At 43.3% G+C, this 16,705-nt stretch overlaps 3 protein-coding genes across 7 annotated transcripts; 1 reads left to right on the top strand and 2 right to left on the bottom strand.

Moving 5' to 3' along the window:
- Positions 1–32: 32 nt before the first annotated feature.
- On the bottom strand, positions 33–3,476 carry eif2s1b (eukaryotic translation initiation factor 2, subunit 1 alpha b). The gene is made up of 8 exons (XM_085937379.1): positions 3,309–3,476; positions 2,479–2,721; positions 2,330–2,409; positions 2,100–2,251; positions 1,042–1,148; positions 852–949; positions 587–730; positions 33–481 (listed from the first exon to the last, which is right to left on the bottom strand). The coding sequence occupies exons 2-8, from the start codon at positions 2,717–2,719 to the stop codon at positions 356–358; spliced, it is 948 nt and encodes a 315-aa protein (XP_085793505.1). The 5' UTR covers positions 2,720–2,721; positions 3,309–3,476; the 3' UTR covers positions 33–355.
- On the top strand, positions 3,465–6,261 carry atp6v1d (ATPase H+ transporting V1 subunit D). The gene is made up of 8 exons (XM_085937380.1): positions 3,465–3,695; positions 4,678–4,795; positions 4,900–4,979; positions 5,041–5,153; positions 5,240–5,343; positions 5,477–5,543; positions 5,613–5,691; positions 5,769–6,261. The coding sequence occupies exons 1-8, from the start codon at positions 3,655–3,657 to the stop codon at positions 5,911–5,913; spliced, it is 747 nt and encodes a 248-aa protein (XP_085793506.1). The 5' UTR covers positions 3,465–3,654; the 3' UTR covers positions 5,914–6,261.
- Positions 6,107–13,437, bottom strand: pals1b (protein associated with LIN7 1, MAGUK p55 family member b). Of its 5 annotated transcripts, none has more exons than XM_085937374.1 (15): positions 13,337–13,437; positions 13,190–13,251; positions 11,661–12,095; positions 11,102–11,310; positions 9,867–9,944; positions 9,509–9,628; positions 9,254–9,415; positions 9,006–9,083; positions 8,749–8,932; positions 8,262–8,330; positions 8,103–8,171; positions 7,556–7,717; positions 7,272–7,474; positions 7,028–7,138; positions 6,107–6,946 (listed from the first exon to the last, which is right to left on the bottom strand). In XM_085937374.1, the coding sequence occupies exons 3-15, from the start codon at positions 11,971–11,973 to the stop codon at positions 6,770–6,772; spliced, it is 1,935 nt and encodes a 644-aa protein (XP_085793500.1). In that variant the 5' UTR covers positions 11,974–12,095; positions 13,190–13,251; positions 13,337–13,437; the 3' UTR covers positions 6,107–6,769. The 5 variants fall into 5 exon arrangements, with proteins under 5 accessions (XP_085793500.1, XP_085793502.1, XP_085793501.1 ...); XM_085937376.1 differs by having other exon boundaries at positions 13,190–13,254; positions 13,337–13,351; XM_085937375.1 differs by lacking the exon at positions 13,337–13,437 and having other exon boundaries at positions 13,190–13,336.
- Between the last annotated feature and the right edge of the window lie 3,268 nt (positions 13,438–16,705).

A 16,705-nucleotide genomic window follows, 5' to 3' on the forward strand; every position in this document is an offset into this window, starting at 1 on the left:
AACATTTCCATTGAAAGGAATGAGACAGCTCATGACAGTCAGATCAAGAATTTTATTGTTGCCAAGGGAACGGACAAGAGTAGATCCTATAGGTAAAAACCCCGTAAATGTCACCACCGAACGATAGCCAAACAGCAGAGCCTGCGTATTTTCCTCCAAACGCGTTGCGTGACAACGCCATGGATACTCGTTTGAAGGTCACCGCGATGTCATTAAAAATAGAAGCATGTTGTGTCCTTAAACGACTCAATGCTTTTTTTTTTTTTTAAACAAGTGGGATAAACAGAAAACTGCTGTTAAAAGTCCAAAAGAGGCACTTTTAATAGCAGTTCATATTTGCTGTCCCCTCGTTTCTCTAGTCCTCAGTTTTGGCCTCCATCTCCTCTGCGTCGTCATCGCCATCCACTTCGGCATTTTCCCTCTCTAGCCGCTCCAGCTGTCGGGCCAGCTCCGTCTCGTCCGTGTCCGTCACCACCTTAGGCTGAAAGGCACAGTTGTTAATACGAACAATCACATTTTTTTTCTCACTTGTGAATGCCTGTACATTTGAGGTCATGCTGGTAAGACCACCAATGCTTTAGCTCACCTCCATTTGGATGTTAAAGACACCCCTCTTCTCTTCAATTTTCTCCTTGATGGCTGCCATGGCCTGGTTAAGGACTGAGAGTCCCTCTGTGCGCTCCAGAGTGGTGGTGGTCATCACATAGCGGGGAGGAGCGATCAGGTTGATCTATGGCATGAAGAGAGATACATTCTGATTTGGTATTACATCACCATTGTGGCTAAAGAACTTAAGACTTTTATTAATGTTGGTGTCACATAATGTGCATGGGTGATGGTGATGAAGTCACCTTAATGGGCATGGCCTCTGTCGAGCAGCCCAGACCTGCCCGCAGCGCTTCCTTCACGGCGTCGATGCCCTCGTAGCCGTAACACGCCACTTCAATGTCTGCCATCAAGACAAGAGGAAGAGTGTGTTTTTCATTTTCTGTTGTCATGAATCCACGTGGTGTTATTGCAAATCTATTTTCTAGTTGTTACCTGCTCGGATCTTAACAGCTTGCGGAGTAAGTCGCCTGTTGATGTTGTCAATAAGTACGGCCCGCTCTTCCTCTGTCAGGTCCAGCTCAGACAGGATTGAAGGATCACTGCATCAAAAGGCATGTCACATTTTGTCACTGTTAAGCTTATACAATTTATGGGGTCTTGTATGTGTGACGATTCACTTTTGTTATTGGAGCATATGCAACATGCTATCTATCTATCTATCTATCTATCTATCTATCTATCTATCTATCTATCTATCTATCTATCTATCTATCTATCTATCTATCTATCTATCTATCTATCTATCTATCTATCTATCTATCTATCTAGATATAGATATCGATCGATGTTTTTGTTCGTTTAATGAGTGTTTGTCAGGCGGTTTTATGTGTTTGTCCGATCGCACCACGTAGCGCTACGAGTACAGCAGGCAGGTTCTGCTTGACGTCGGCGAAAGCGAGTTTTGCGGCGTTTCGGACTTTGATGCGGGGACATTAAAGTCACTGGGACTACAATGCCTGCATCATCGCTGGACTCGTCTGCTACTCCTTCCCCGGACCAGCAGCGTCGGAAGCGGTGTGCGAGGAGGCAGAAGAGGGGGAAGCGCGGAGGCGTCCGGGCCAGGCTAGCGGCGTGCCCAACTCGCCCGGCCGTGCCTTCCATTCTTCTGGCGGCTGTCCGGTCGCTGGACACCGGACTCTGCTGTGCTACTGGAGCGGCTGGCGTGCTATCGAGCGGACCGGGCACTTATTACTTCTTCGTTGCTCTTGTCTGTTAGTTTTTTCTCTTTGTGCTATTTGGTGCGAGTGTTGTGTCCTGTCTAGTCACAGTGGGACGGTGGGGAACGTAATTTCGATCGAGAATAATTGTCAATTGATTGTCTATGTCTACGTGAAGCCCTTTGAGACTGCTTGCGATTTAGGGCTATACAAATAAACTTTACTTGACTTGATAGATATAGATATATGTTATATCAAAGATAGCCACAGCCTTGATTAAGTAAATGATGAGGGGGAAAAAGGGTTTAGGTTTTTTGCGTGTATGTGTCTTACGACACGGCCTGTTTGAAGACATCGTAGGCGCCGTATCCCGGCCGCTTGTACTTCTCGTCAAAGACCCAGGCGGTGCGTTGGTACAAGCTCTCCAGCTGCTCGTCTTTGCTGTACTCCAGCACTTCGGCAACGTGTCGCAGGATGCTGTAAACCTGAAGATGTTTGTCATCAAATTAATGGGCAAAATTTGACAAAGTTGATTAGTTCAGATTGCTGTCAATGTGACTCACAGTTTTAGATTTGGTGAACTTATCTTCACACTTGATGGCCTCTTCTGGTGAAACTCTTCTTTTTGATAGATCAATGTATCCTAATGGGGAAGCAGTGGAGGAACATGGTTGGGGCTCTTTCTAGGAAATATAACCAGCGCCGAGCTAACCTTTCTCTTTGTCTACCCGGATGACCACCACGCACTCATTGCGTCCTATGCGGATGAGCTTGTTGATGGAGCGAATACGCCTACGCGACAGTTCGCTCAGGAGGATCATGCCCTCAATGTTGTTGTACTCCAGGAGGCTGACGTAGGCGCCCATCTCGGCAATGGACCTCACGTTCACCATGACCACGTCCTCCACCTCCGGGAAGCGGTGCTGGTAGAATCGACAACTGAGCCCCGGCATTGCTAATTGGGGGGAAAAAAGAAATAAAAAATATACCTTAAGTGAACTACAGCTATACATGATCTTTAATATATGGTTATACTAGTCTTTGTTAAGCAAATACACTCATATTAATAGATAGATTTCAACCAAAGATTTGCCAGGTTAAGGCGTCCCTACTAAACAAATGTATCATCATCCCAATAAGTACCGGTAGTCTCTGGTTTTAAAATGAGTAAAAGAGTTCTCTAATTTCCAAAGATAATACTTACATGAGTATAAAATATAGCTAGATCAAATACTGTCGACAATATTTTCATTCGCACTTTTTGTCTGACACATGATGCAACAGAAAAGGTACGCGTTGATGACCCATAAAGGTCAATAAGACAAAAAAAAAAAGATACGACCATACAAATATCTACCATAGGCAGAACATATGATTGTGTTGTATTACCACAAGACACAATTGGAAAAAGAAAAGCTAATAGCATTATTAGCTTGGAGCTAGTAGCCGGTTGCTCACATGCGGCACATGCAAGCGAGCGCGGCTAGCAGCTAGCATTGCTCCTTTGCCATTCTAATGTCTGACTTGTCCGTTAAAACTCACCTGTGTCATATGTTTGGATAGGAAAAGCCTTTAAAGTGATTCACTGCGTCTTTAAATGTTTAGTGATTGAAAACTATCAACTGTTAGCTCGTATTCACATCCGTGCTAATGTTTTTTTTCGACCCGGAAATGATTGGGAGTTTTTTTTCCATCTCTGTATACGCACAGGATCTCATCGATAGCCACGTGACCAGAGATCAGCTGATCCACGGCCGGAAAGACTGACAAGATCATCTTAACTTGTGCCTGAAATCCCGCTCGAAGAGTATTTTATTTGTTTCTGGAACGCAAATAAATTGGTAAATTACGCCTTCGTGATCCACATAATCATCAGGAAACTGACAAGATGTCTGGAAAAGACAGGATTGACGTGTTCCCATCCAGAATGTAAGCGTGTTTTATAGCTACGCTAGCTAACACCATTTAGCATAAATAACAAATTTTATTTTTGGCCGTTCATTTTTGTGTGCGTATACCCTTTGCATGAACGTTTCGGCTGGAATCTGAGGCGATGCAATTTTGCTTAATTTCTGCATTCGAATTTTAAAGCGGAAGAGTCCTTGTCATGTGACGTTTTCTATTTATGTGACCTAAGTCGGAACTGTTAGTATTTCACTAACATTTTCTTGGGCCATGAATAGATTTTTGCCCCCATCAATGTCTTATAAACATTATGCTATTTTGTATTCTATAATTATGACAAACCATCGACGTTTTTTCATCGAAAAGAATACATTTAGAAACTACAATAGGACATCATGAATCAAATATTTAGTTGTACTTTTATTTGGTTAATGCAGTGGTTCTTAACCTTGTTGGAGGTACCGAACCCCACCAGTTTCATATGCACATTCACCCTTAGTGAATATATATATATATATATATATATATATATTTTTTTTTTGTTTGTTTTGTTTTTGTTTTGTTTTGTTTTTATTTAAGCCGTAGGTGTTTTTTACTGGTGCACAAAATGAGCCATGCATGATCACCTTCACAAAATGAGCCATGCATGATCACCTTGTTCAAAGAACAAATCCAACACAGTGAATGAACTCACAACAAATTACATACTGGCAAATCAGAATTTACACGGTAAATCAGGTTTGTTCGGACCTCCTCAGTGGAGGCTCTGTCGAACCCCTGAGACCGATTCACAGAACCGTTAATGGGAGGCAAATGCTGGCAGTGTTGCACAGACTCCCATCTGATATGAGTTTAAATGTGGTTGGTTTATTCTGAATAAAAATTTTATCAGAGTGCACTTTTATAACAGTTTCTCTGAGGATTTGTTTTGTCTTTAGAATTGCACATTTTTATTTGTTGTTGCTGCTCTAGTGTCATTATGCCTGTTGTGTGTTTTGGTTGGCAGGGCTCAGACCATCATGAAGGCCCGTATGAAAGGAGCGCAGACAGGCCGCAATCTGCTCAAGAAAAAGTCTGACGCTCTCTCCATGCGATTCCGTCAAATTCTTCGCAAGATTATCGAAGTCCGTGTGTGTTTTATTTTAGAATTACAACCTAAGAAGGAATGTAAAATTTTGTTTTGGAGTGTATTAGTTAAGGATTTTTACGCTGTGATGTCTCATTTCAGACAAAGACCAAGATGGGGGAGGTGATGAGAGAAGCGGCCTTCTCTTTGGCTGAAGCCAAATTTGCAGCTGGTGATTTTAGGTAAGAATGGTGTCTAAAATGACTGAATGAATGTCCAACTAATGTGTCTTTGTGTCCACAGCACTACAGTCATTCAGAATGTCAACAAAGCTCAGGTGAAGGTGCGTGCCAAAAAAGACAATGTGGCAGGCGTTACTCTTCCAGTTTTTGAGCATTACCAAGAAGGCGGGGATAGTAAGTGAAACAATATTTGGTATAAACATGTATAACGTTTTTTTTCTTCAAGTAGATCGATTGACATCTCTGTTTGTGATTGTCAGGCTATGAGCTGACTGGTCTAGCCAGAGGAGGAGAGCAGCTCTCCAGGTTGAAGAGAAACTATGCCAGGGCTGTGGAGCTGCTAGTGGAGTTGGCCTCCCTACAGGTAGGGAGAGCTGTTTCATATCTAGCACTGTGCCCTTTTTCTCTCATCTGGACCAGGAATGGTGCCAGGCCACAGAGAGATATACAAAAACGGTCACACAGCAAATAATTGTTTTTTTAAATTTTGGAACCAGACATCTTTTGTCACTCTGGACGAAGCCATAAAGATCACCAACCGCCGCGTGAATGCAATTGAGCATGGTAAACTTGAACGATTTTACCATTTGATCCCAAATTGATAATTTCAAGACTAATTGTGGTCTCTTTCAGTGATCATCCCTCGGATCGACCGCACCTTGACATACATTATTACCGAGCTGGATGAGCGGGAACGAGAGGAGTTCTATAGGTCGGTGGCCTCATAAGTCTCTCATTCAGTTATTTCTCAGTGTCTCACTGACGCGTCTCTTTTTTTTGGCCTCTCAGGCTGAAGAAGATCCAGGAGAAGAAGAAACAGCTGAGAGAGAGGACGGAGAAGGAGATTGCCGCTCGGCTGGCCAAGTTAGGTCCCATTGCCGAGCCCGCCAACATGCTGACAGAGGAGACGGATGAAGACCTGCTTTTTGAGTAAACACCCTGTTGCCAAGGCAACCTTTAAATTTATTTATTCCCTGACTATCGGGGCGATGTCCAAGTCTCATGAAGACATTCTGTGTGTAGTGTGTCCTGTTTTGTCATACTGTATAGAACTACAAAGAAGTTGAAATAAGTACAAATAGAAAACATATACGTAAAAAACAATGACATTTAAAAGTAGATTTTGATTGTCTTCTCAGTTCGCATGTTGTAAATTTTAAAATGGTTGTGAGAGTGTGTGAGTGCCATTACCTTGTTTAAAAAAAAAAAAAAAGTTTACCTAATGAGACTCTTGCTATCACACACATTTCAACATGTCATCAAATAAAAGGTTTGCCGAGTATCCTGTTGTGTTGGGACCTCACCAAACTCAAATCAAATGGATCCGACGGCCATTTTGTATCACAATGTTGCATTCAACACATTTTGGTCAGGTATGAAGAACAGGCACGTTCGTGTTGAGGCAAGAAGCTTTTGCAGTATGATATGCCGTTTAATGACAATAGATTTCATTTGTGGGCTTTCAATAGAACACAAGATTAAAAAAAAAAAATACTGATTGTGGTAGAAGAGAAATAAAACAAATGAAACTGCAGCCACTTAAAGCAATGGATTTTCCAATTTAGGAGTAAAATGTTTACATTAGCCCTAGAAAATCTATATTTACAATTATAAATATTAAGATATATCTATTTCATAAATGGCTATAGCAAAAAGGGGGGCGCACAAAGGAGACACACAGACATGACGAATTGTAAGAAAAACCTGAGTTAATCTTTGAGGAAATGTGCAAATAAACAGTGTAGCATCTGTCTTTCAAATGATGCCTTCAAGAACGTCCGTGGGGGATATCAGCAGAGCCAAGAGGTGGGCACCCACTGCGGTTCGGTGTTCAGCTTCTCGATGAGCCTGCGCAGTTCAAAGAAAGCCTCGTTTGGCTCCGCGTTCACAATGGTAGCGTCAAAAACGTGGCCGAAGTCCTGCTCCATCTCGCGAGCCTTCTCGATGACCTCCTTAAGATCTTCTGGCTGTGCGGGACACCAAATTGGACTTGGTGAGTTTTCTTTACATTTAACACGATGACAAAGGTAACCAAGATGATTAAGTACCTTGGGTGTTTTGCCCTCAGTAGCCAGCAGGATGCGCAGTCGTTCTTGAGAAGGAGGCGCAATAAAGATGACAAATGGTTTTAGGTTGGAGGACCTCAGGACCTTCAACGACTGCAGAAAAGGATTAAGAAAGTATTAGACAAAAAAAAGGTTTAATAATAATTTAGAGACATTTTTAGTAAGAAATAGTATGTAGCATGATGGAATAGTACATTTTAAGTTTAGTGTTTGCGAGATGAACTACCCTGGTGTGCAGGCAGAGCAAGCAGATGCGCCCAGAGTTGACCACGTGTCGCACAGAGTCTGTGCTGGTTCCGTACAGGTTCTTCCCGTACTCCCCAGATTCGATGAACTTCCCCGCTGACAAGTCGTCCTCAAAGCTTTGTCGATTCACAAAGTGGTACTCGCGCCCGTTCCGCTCGTGGATCCTCGCACTTCTGGTCGTGTCTACGTGAGCAAAAAATTTGCAATGGGATAACAACCTGTTACAATAATAATAATAATAATAGGAGTATTTGGGCAACTTACGTGGGATGGCGACGGCAAACTTGTTCGGCTCAAGAACGAGTAGCCTGCGGCGCAGATAGTCATGGCCGCTGTTCGTAGGAGCGATCAGAGCTATGGGGCGTTTGCGGTTGGTAGGCTGGTGATAGAGAGACATCTCCACATAGGTCAGGACGTCTTCGCTTTCTGAGAAGAGAGGGTGACAAGGTCATTCGGAATATAACTACAATTGAAGAATTTATAGATTAGAATGAAGCCCAGTATTGCTTTTTCTGCACAGGTTTTGGCCAAAGATGTGCTTGGTAGCTAGCGAGTCACTTGTGTTTTTGTTTGTGTGGCTGAGTGAGCGGTGGCATGACATCACAGGGTCCCTCTGAGTGATTTAGCCCCCTGCTGGGCACCTGTTGGTGCCTCCTCTGATCCTGTCTAGGAGGAGAAGACTAATCTGAGCCAAGCAGAGGCCAGGTCATGTCCGCTATAGCTAGTGGAGTATGTGTCTGCACACTGACCAAAGTGAGAGCACAGAGCAGAGGGAAGAGAGGTTTTTTTTTTGTTTTTGTTTTTTTTTTACCAGCGTTTTTGCACAGAGATGTGCCTCTCTTCTTCTGCTGCTTGTTTTTCTTCACATACCAGCGCTTCCCTGAAAAAGAAGACAAGGTCACTTGTGGTTGCAAAATGCCGCCTTGCCCATGTGCGACCTTCGCAGTGCAAAGCAACAAAATGTTCTTACCTTGCTGCTCTTGACTCCTGTCTGGGGTTGTTCTCTTCAAGGTCTCTCTTTGTTGCTGGAAGCATTTACCTGTCAAACACAATGACAGGACCGATTTAATATTTATTTTCCGTGTTTTTCTTTCAGTCCAGCGAGTTGGCCCACTTTCCATTTCCACTGCTTAACCTCCTTTTGGTAGCACCCGCAAGCTTGGGTCAAAGAGTAATCTCAAATAATTCTCAGGTGCCAGACGGGCAGGGATTTCCTCCTGTTGAGCCAGGTTAGCAGCTTGCCATTTTTTTAATGCCATCTAGCTTGTAAATTGACTATACTTACTTATACAACATGCTAAATATAATATTATTAGTATAAGTATAATATTCGTATTAGTATATATACTAGTATAAGTATAATATTTGCTCTTTGTCAAATCATGTTTTTGCATTACGAAAGACACCAGAGTCAACAAATAATATGTACGTCTGATCGGCTTTGGCCTGGTCCCAACCTGGAATGAGTCCAGCCAGTAACTGATTTTCTTCATCTCCGTCCCTGTAGGCCTGCCACCAGTTGGGGTCATCCTGGCTGATAACGTGAAGAATGTCCCCTTTCTGGAAAGAAAGGCCCAGCTCCCGACATGGCACGAAAGGGTCATCTGAGGGGTCGTAGTCAAAGTAAGCTCGTACGTGCATCTGCGGGACACGGGGGGTTTACTGCTTGTGTGTGTGTGCAAACAGGGAACTCGGGTCCACCTTTGAGACTTACCACCGTCTGTCTGTGTGGGGCAGATTTAATCTGAGAGCTCGGGATGAGAAGGAATGTCAAAGTGCCGTGCATTTGTTGCTGGTGGACAAAATAAGATGAATTCATTCACTTCGATGCTCAAGCTTAGGGGATTGATTCATTAAAATAATAATAATAAAGGAATAAAAAAACTGCTGTAAAATTACACAGAATCCCCAAAAGCAAATCAAAGGTGAAAACGGCAAAAGGATTCTAAGCCTGGTTCTCACCAGTAAATCGTGAACTTCATTGACGTGCTTCCCACGAAGGGAAATGCCGTTGATCTCCAGGATCTCATCCCCCTCGTTGAGCAGGCCGCTGTGCTCCGCAGTCCCGCCTTTCACTACCCGGCTCACCATCACGCTGTCCATGTCATTACGCACGGTCGCGCCCTGGAGGCAGATCAACGCAGTTTGGAAAAATCATGGAGGTTTGGCTTAAGATATTGCTTTGTTAAACATTCAAGAATGTGGAGGGTGTCTCACCAGCGGAGTGTCACGAGTCTTATGCAGCCGCACCATTTTAACAGTTTCGCCCAAATACTGGATAACGTTGTCCTCTGCCATTTCCTGCACAGCTAAGCTGTCATGTGCTTGCATCAGCGCCTGTGCACACCAAACAAACGGTTACAATTACGTCAGACCTTTCTGAAATGACACAAACAAAAACATCAGGACTGACTTGGACAAAATTGACATTCAGGATCTTCTAACCGCTGTTACTTTACTGTACATTTATCATTGTAGCTAAACTCCACCAGGGAGAGCCCGAGAGCAAAATTGTGAGTTACTAGTCAATGGCAAATAGTCAGACTGAGTTGAAAGAGGACATAAGTCACCTGACCTGGAGATGAGGATTGGTGAGAAGAGCCCTGAGCTCCAAGCCCTCTTTCTGTTGGCTGGACTGGAGGATGTTCTGGACCTAAACACAAGCACACACATTTAAACGTCACAAAGCACGCTTTAATATATTAATGCAATTTCACACTCCTTTTAGGGTTTTCATTCCAAACAATTTTGTGTTATCGCAATATTATTTATTATTTATTTATTGTTCCATCAATGGCATTAGTTGACCTGAAAACACATTGCAGGCTTATTAAACAGGCTTTAAACAACAAACTAAATTGTCCAGAGGTTTAAACGTGATAATTGGCCATAATTAAACTGCTTGTGGATAAAAGAAAGGGAAATTATTGTTATTTATTTTTTTGGGTGTCCTGTTAGAACTCTATAGTGTTACACTAATAAAGATCACCAACAAGGTGACGCACTTCTACCACCCCTTAGCGAGCCATTGAGAGATTAGCTCATCCAATAGCAGCGGCTATTAGGCGTTGTTAAAACGCTTCGGGATTCGTGCCCGGCATTTGCTCTCCCACACGGGTTTACCTCACAGAGTGAGGATGAGGCCTTGCCATGTCTGAGCGCAAAATAGATCCGCTCAGTTGGGTTGTCTCTGGTGGCCTTTAAATTACCTTTACACAGCCTGTCGGTTTCAGCACGGTAAAGGCTGATTCTGCAAAATTGTTTTTTTTTCCTTCCATTCGTAGTTAATAAATCCCAGTGGAGAACCTGTTTAGCTAAATCGTAGCAAAGCGAATTACAATGTCTGTCGTTGTGTGTGTGTGTGTGTGTGTGTGTGACAGCAAAAAACACAGGCTCAATTGACATAAGTCAATTATCGCCGCTTGGCTTCAGTACCGACTGGCCTGTGTTAGTTAAAGTCCCAATGATCATCGTCACACACATCTGGGTGTGGTGAAATTTATCCTCTCCTTTTAACCCTTCCCCATGTGATTTTGAGCCATCCTCTGGGGGAGAGGGGAGCAGTGAGCAGCAGCGATGCCGCGCTAGGGAACCATTTGGTGATCTAACCCCCCAATTCCAACCCTTAATGAGTACCAAGCAGGGAGGCAATGGGTCTCATTTTTATAGTCTTTGGTATGACCCGGCCGGGGTTTGAACCCACAATCTTCCAGTCTCAGGGCTGACACTCTACTACTAGACCGCTTGTGCTGACAAGATGACATCACCTAACAGTATACTCCTGCATAGCAAGCGAAGCATGTTGCGTACCTCTCGGCATAGCTCCTGCGCTTGCGCCGTGAGGGGTGAGGTGGGGTTGACTCGATTCATCTTTTGGGACACAACGGTGTAGATGCTGTAGGCGCACTTAAAGTCATCATTGGCAAGCAGCTGGATCAGCAGCTCCGCATCCTGGTGGCTCCGAGCATCACTCAAGTATTGCTGGACCCACTTGATGGCTTGCAGCAGCTCCTCCAGGTCTGACACAAATTGCATGGATGAATTTAATCATTTTTAAATGTCATTGGACTCTTTTAAAATATTATACTTTTTTAATGCAGCACACACAGAGTGTGATTAAAACTAGAGGGTTTTTTTTTTTTTTTAAATACAGAATTTGTAAGAACCTTTGCCCCCCAGATGTGCTCACAGTGCTTCCCTGCCAGTTTCCAACTTAAATGTACTATGTCATGTCCTTTACCCTGCCTCCTCAATAGTCACTATTTGACATTATTTTCTTATCACTCCCAATAGGTCACCACTTTCCATTCTTCTCTGCGACCACACCACCCTCCAAAGACGCCCAAGATACCAATTCACGTCAACTCACCAGCAATTGCATCTTTGGTGGTATGCTCCTTCCCCTCAAAGGTAGGATTGTCAACGCCCCCTTTTGGATTCTGCGCCAGTTTCCTGAGCCTCAGTGATGCATTGGGGTCAATGTCGTGCTTCCCCCGGCCATCCTCTTCCCTCCTCTTCCTCACCTCATCCTGGTAGTGTTGGATTCTCTCCATCTGGGCACTGCAGTGCACGGGCTTGACGAGGCAACTCTCGTCGCCAGGGCAGTCCACTGCCCGCTCCCTGTGGCTGGCGGCCTGGGCGGTGCCTTCCTGCACATAACCGTTCATGTAGGTCGTGATCATCACGGCTCCACCAGCAAATGGCTCAGACCACCTCAGTCCTGGCCCAGCTCTGCCCAGATGTTAAGAAGAACTGGTCCAGAGACTCTCATTAGGGGCCATTTTCACTCTTGACTTTGGAGATCCTGAAACACATGCAAAAATAAATTATTATTCAGATAATTTTATTTATTTTTTGTCTCAGACAAACTCTGTCCATTTTGAATGCTTAGGCCCAGTCATTCATATGATAGACCGCTAGCAGCCCTCCCCCCCCTGCCTGAGCTAATTACAATTGGCAAGTTCCCCACCCCCGCTCCTGCTTCAAACTCTCAGCATTTATCTAGACTGGGGGCTGACAGTGGAGACTTCAAGAGGGCCATCTGTCACCACAGCCTGAGTTAATCCCTGGATAGCGCAGCAGGCCGAGGTACCTGAGCAGGACATGATGCGTAGGATAGAATTGGAGATAATCAAATATGATCCAATCATATGACCAAGGCATGACACAAATTATCTTTAAAATCTTCTACAATAACCGCAGATGAACTTCAAATAGTGTGCAAGCATGAAAAGATCTCGTGAACACGAGGAAGCATCCACACAGACTGTGGCTTGCGCTCTCGAGTTAGCATTCACACATCATTCAAAATCAGGGTATCCCAAAACGATGGAGCCCAAAACGGACACCGTGAGCCAATAGGGCATTGCAATTTGCATTTTCCATACCGAAAGGAAATAATTTGTTTGTTACATTGTTTTAGCGTAGCCCTCTGCAGGATATCACTCTGTGCTGTAACGTGTGGTACTGTAACTCCTAAGAAATGATGAGTCGCCGAGACGAGGTCAGCGTAACAACTAACGTACATTTTTATACAACTACTTCGGTGCTTAAAGTAACTTACTCAGATTTTACCAGCCACCAACACGTCTAGAGGTGAGAGTAAGGTTGCATTTAGTCCTTGCTGCTTTGCAAAGAGATTAGTTTAAATAGCCTTCATGGGCAACTATTCAGCGATTTAACAAGACATTAGACAATTAGACAATTGTCACTTTGGCGATATTACGCACAAGAAACTGCTTGAATGTAGTTAGTGAAAGAGGTTATTGCAGTCTGATTGCTAAAAAAAAACCTCACATTAGTTTTACCCTCCAGTTTAAAATGCGCAGATTAGCTTTGTGCCGCTAACTCCCAAATCAACTACGTAGCCGTATCCCGTGAACGGAGGCAACTACTCACCAATGCGGCGTCAGTGAATACGGCTAAAGAAGCCAACTGCTGCCTTCTTCTTCAATCCACCACTGCTTATTTTGCAAAAATCAAAAGGGGAAAAGTCACAGTAGAAGGTCAGAACATCAGCACACTCTTAGGGTTCCGGTGGCTCACCTGCAGACTGATGTAGTGAGAGTTGAGTGCAGGGACTCCTGGAGCCATTGAAGACGTGCACGAGGTGTTTTTATGCGGTCTCCCCTGGCAACACTGAGACACCACAGCGGCACCCATCGGTCAGACGCAAACATGCTATTATTACAATCGCGTCAACTTTAGGACGAATGGGCGAGATTTGGCTAAAAATTATTCACGGATACATTTTGATTGTTGACCGGCATTCTTGCGGTAGGAAGGCATTGAATTCAGTAAATGTCTTAACATCTTTGCGAATCAGTGGAAATTTTATAACAAAGTATGGCTCCAAATATCCCCTTAATAACAAGGCTACTGTTGTGTACACGATGTGATGGTGTCGTTGTTTGATGAGTCGTTGCCTTTTTTCTGCTTGCTTGACAGGATTGCAAAAGTTTGGGACCCAAAGATCCAGCTGACAGCCTTGTGGAACAAGAGACGGCAAGTGAATACACAGTGTTGTGCACTTGAGGAGCTAATGTGCGATGTCACATTGCACCACATGGTGGCCACGAGTGCACCGACCCATCTCTCACTGAACTTCAAAGCTTTGCTTGTGGTACTTCACGACACAGTGAACCTCACAGACACATGTTTGTCAATGACAATAATGTGGGCCAAGTTATTTAAACATAATTTAAATGGATGTTTTTGACTAACTTGGTTTGTGTTATTGTCATTGAAAGAGATGTCCAGAAATGTGTGATGATGTTGTGCAGTACCCGGGACTTCGTTTTTGACCCAATGAGAGATGACGGCCGGTTGGTTGTGCTCATGTGCAACTTGGTACCATTTGAGAGCAAACCTGAAGTCATCAAGCATTCAAGCTGCTTCATGCATGGTGGTCACTGCAGTGGAGAAGTGTTAAATGGCTGCTTGAAGTCCTGAGGTGATAGTTGGACTTCAGTCACTGCAATTGACACAAGTCTTTGACTGCTCCCCTTTGTCTCCACATGACTCAAAACTACAGCAATTGTACAATTCCTGTTGCTTTGAGTCATGTGGGAGAGAGGGGAACAGTTAAAGGGCAACTTTAACCTCGAAACTGAAAAAGAGCCACTTTGCCCGCCCCCTGACCATGCCCTAAACTGAATCCGACCAATCATGATGGAACATTAATTTGCATAATCACACCCACAATTTACCAACCAGTCAGAATGCAGCAATGTGCACATCTGACCAATCAGATTGTGTCAAATTGACCTGCCCACGCCCACTTCCAACCCATCCATCACACAGCTCCTTATTTGCATAGTTGTGCCCGCCTTTCCAATCACAGGATTTTCTTTTCATTGCTCCACCTACCTCCAGAGACCTTAGCTTTATTGCAGCCTGCCCACCCTATATTTTTCCAATATCTTTTCACAAAAAAATTCCAGGAGAGCAGACAAAAATTCTGATAAATTTTTTTAGTGTTTACGATTTTTTTATTTAAGTAAGAAGGATAACGAGTTGAATGTTTAAGTGTTGTTTGTAATCATGCTTTATTTTTTTGCAGAGTAGACATTCAATCACAAAGCGAACAAGAAAAAGTTACAAGTTGGATGACAGTCTGCTCGTTGCTGGGTCGTCAAGTGTTGAAGTCGTTGTACCAGTGAGACGATCGTGGTGTCTGAACATAAGAGAAAAAACAAACGGTTAGTCAAATGTTAAGTCAACTTCTTGTGCAGAAAAAAACATGTTTTTGGCATGAAACTTACCAGTGACAAGGATGAGTTGCAAGTTGGGTGACAGTCTGCTCAACGCGCGTTGAGGTTGTCGGCCAGTGAATTGAGTGTGGACAAATTGGTGTCTGGACCTAAGACCAAATATAAATCAATAAATAAAATGTATATATATATTTGATATATACCGTATTTTTCAGACTATAAGTCACTCCGAAGTACAAGTCGCACCAGCCATAAAATGCATAATAAAGAAGAAAAAACATATAAGTCGCACTGGAGTACAAGTCACATTTCTAGGAGAACTTTATTTGTCAAAATCCAACACGGTGGTGACGTACGTCTACCAGCTGATCGGAGATGACGTCAAAGTGGAGAGAATCGAGTACAAAAAGTCTTAAGCTACAGGACCAGATGGTGTTCCATTCCTTTCCACTCAGGGGCAATGTTATCCCTGTAATATATTGTTCATGATGTTCAGGTTTCAGGTTCAGGCAAGAACAGACATGAACAGGCAATGTTAGTGTTAGAGATGTTCTAACTCTAACTTATTTTGCAAGAACCACACGAGAGACAATATGCCCTTTGAACACTTGCAAGTGGAGAATTTGTTCGTTACTGTAGATACAGCAATGTCCGAACAAAGTCTGCCGTTGAAGTCATGCAAGAGAGTATTTATTGAGAGAAGAAGGGTGGGGGTGAGAGTCAGCCAAGGTGGGGGTGACATTTGACATGTGTGGTGGTCACCTCAGCAAATGATTAACCACTTGGGAGGGTTGTTTATCAGTTTATCATTTTACGAGGTCGTGGACATAAATCCTAGTGGAGCAAAACAAGGATGTTTCTACACCATCTGGAAAGTTTCAACAACTGAATGGTTAAACTTTTCAGAGTCACGGAAAGGTAAAAGGTTCAAACAAAGTTCATCATTCTAGTCTACATCCCAACATAATCATACGATCAAGATAGTTTATAAACCCTAACAGTTAGCGTTGACAAATTATTTTGATCGTATTATTAGGTTGGAATGTAGACTAGAATTATTAACTTTGATTAAATCTTTCACCTTTCCTTGACTCTGGAAAGTTTCCACATTCAGTTGTTGAAACTTTCCAAGTGATGCGGAAACATGCTTAGTTATCTAAAATGCTCCACTAGTTTCTGTTTCCACAACCTTGTAAAACAAAGAGCTAAGAACCTATGCACTGATTAACCGGTTGCTTAGGTGACCACCAAATTTGTCTACTCTCACCCCCACCCTGCTTTCTCAATAAATATGCTCTTGCAAGAGGCCTAAGTCAGACTGCTTTCAAGCACCACTGTACCACACAGGGTGCTGATGGCTTCTCCGCTTGCAAGCGTAAAATGGCCAAACTGTCTCGCGTGTGGTTCTTGCAAAGAAGTTAGAGCGAGCAACACTTTAACAGGCAACAACAGGCGAAACGATACGGTATGTTAATGTTACACAAACACAAACGAGGAGCTGAGAACGTGCCTGATGTAACATTAACAGTTATTCAAATACCTATAACATAAATAACACGTTTATCAAACCATCCAGGTCACACCAAATCATTAAATCTATCAAAATCTTCGTCCTTTGTGTAAACAACGGTGCTTCTGCATGCGGCACTGACGTTGGACTCGTTGTCAGTTGCAGTTCAAATTATTCCACAGGTCTATATAA

This window comes from Syngnathus leptorhynchus, chromosome 18 (assembly GCF_054491065.1).
Source record: "Syngnathus leptorhynchus isolate UIUO chromosome 18, UIUO_Slep, whole genome shotgun sequence".
Lineage (NCBI taxonomy): Eukaryota > Metazoa > Chordata > Actinopteri > Syngnathiformes > Syngnathidae > Syngnathus > Syngnathus leptorhynchus.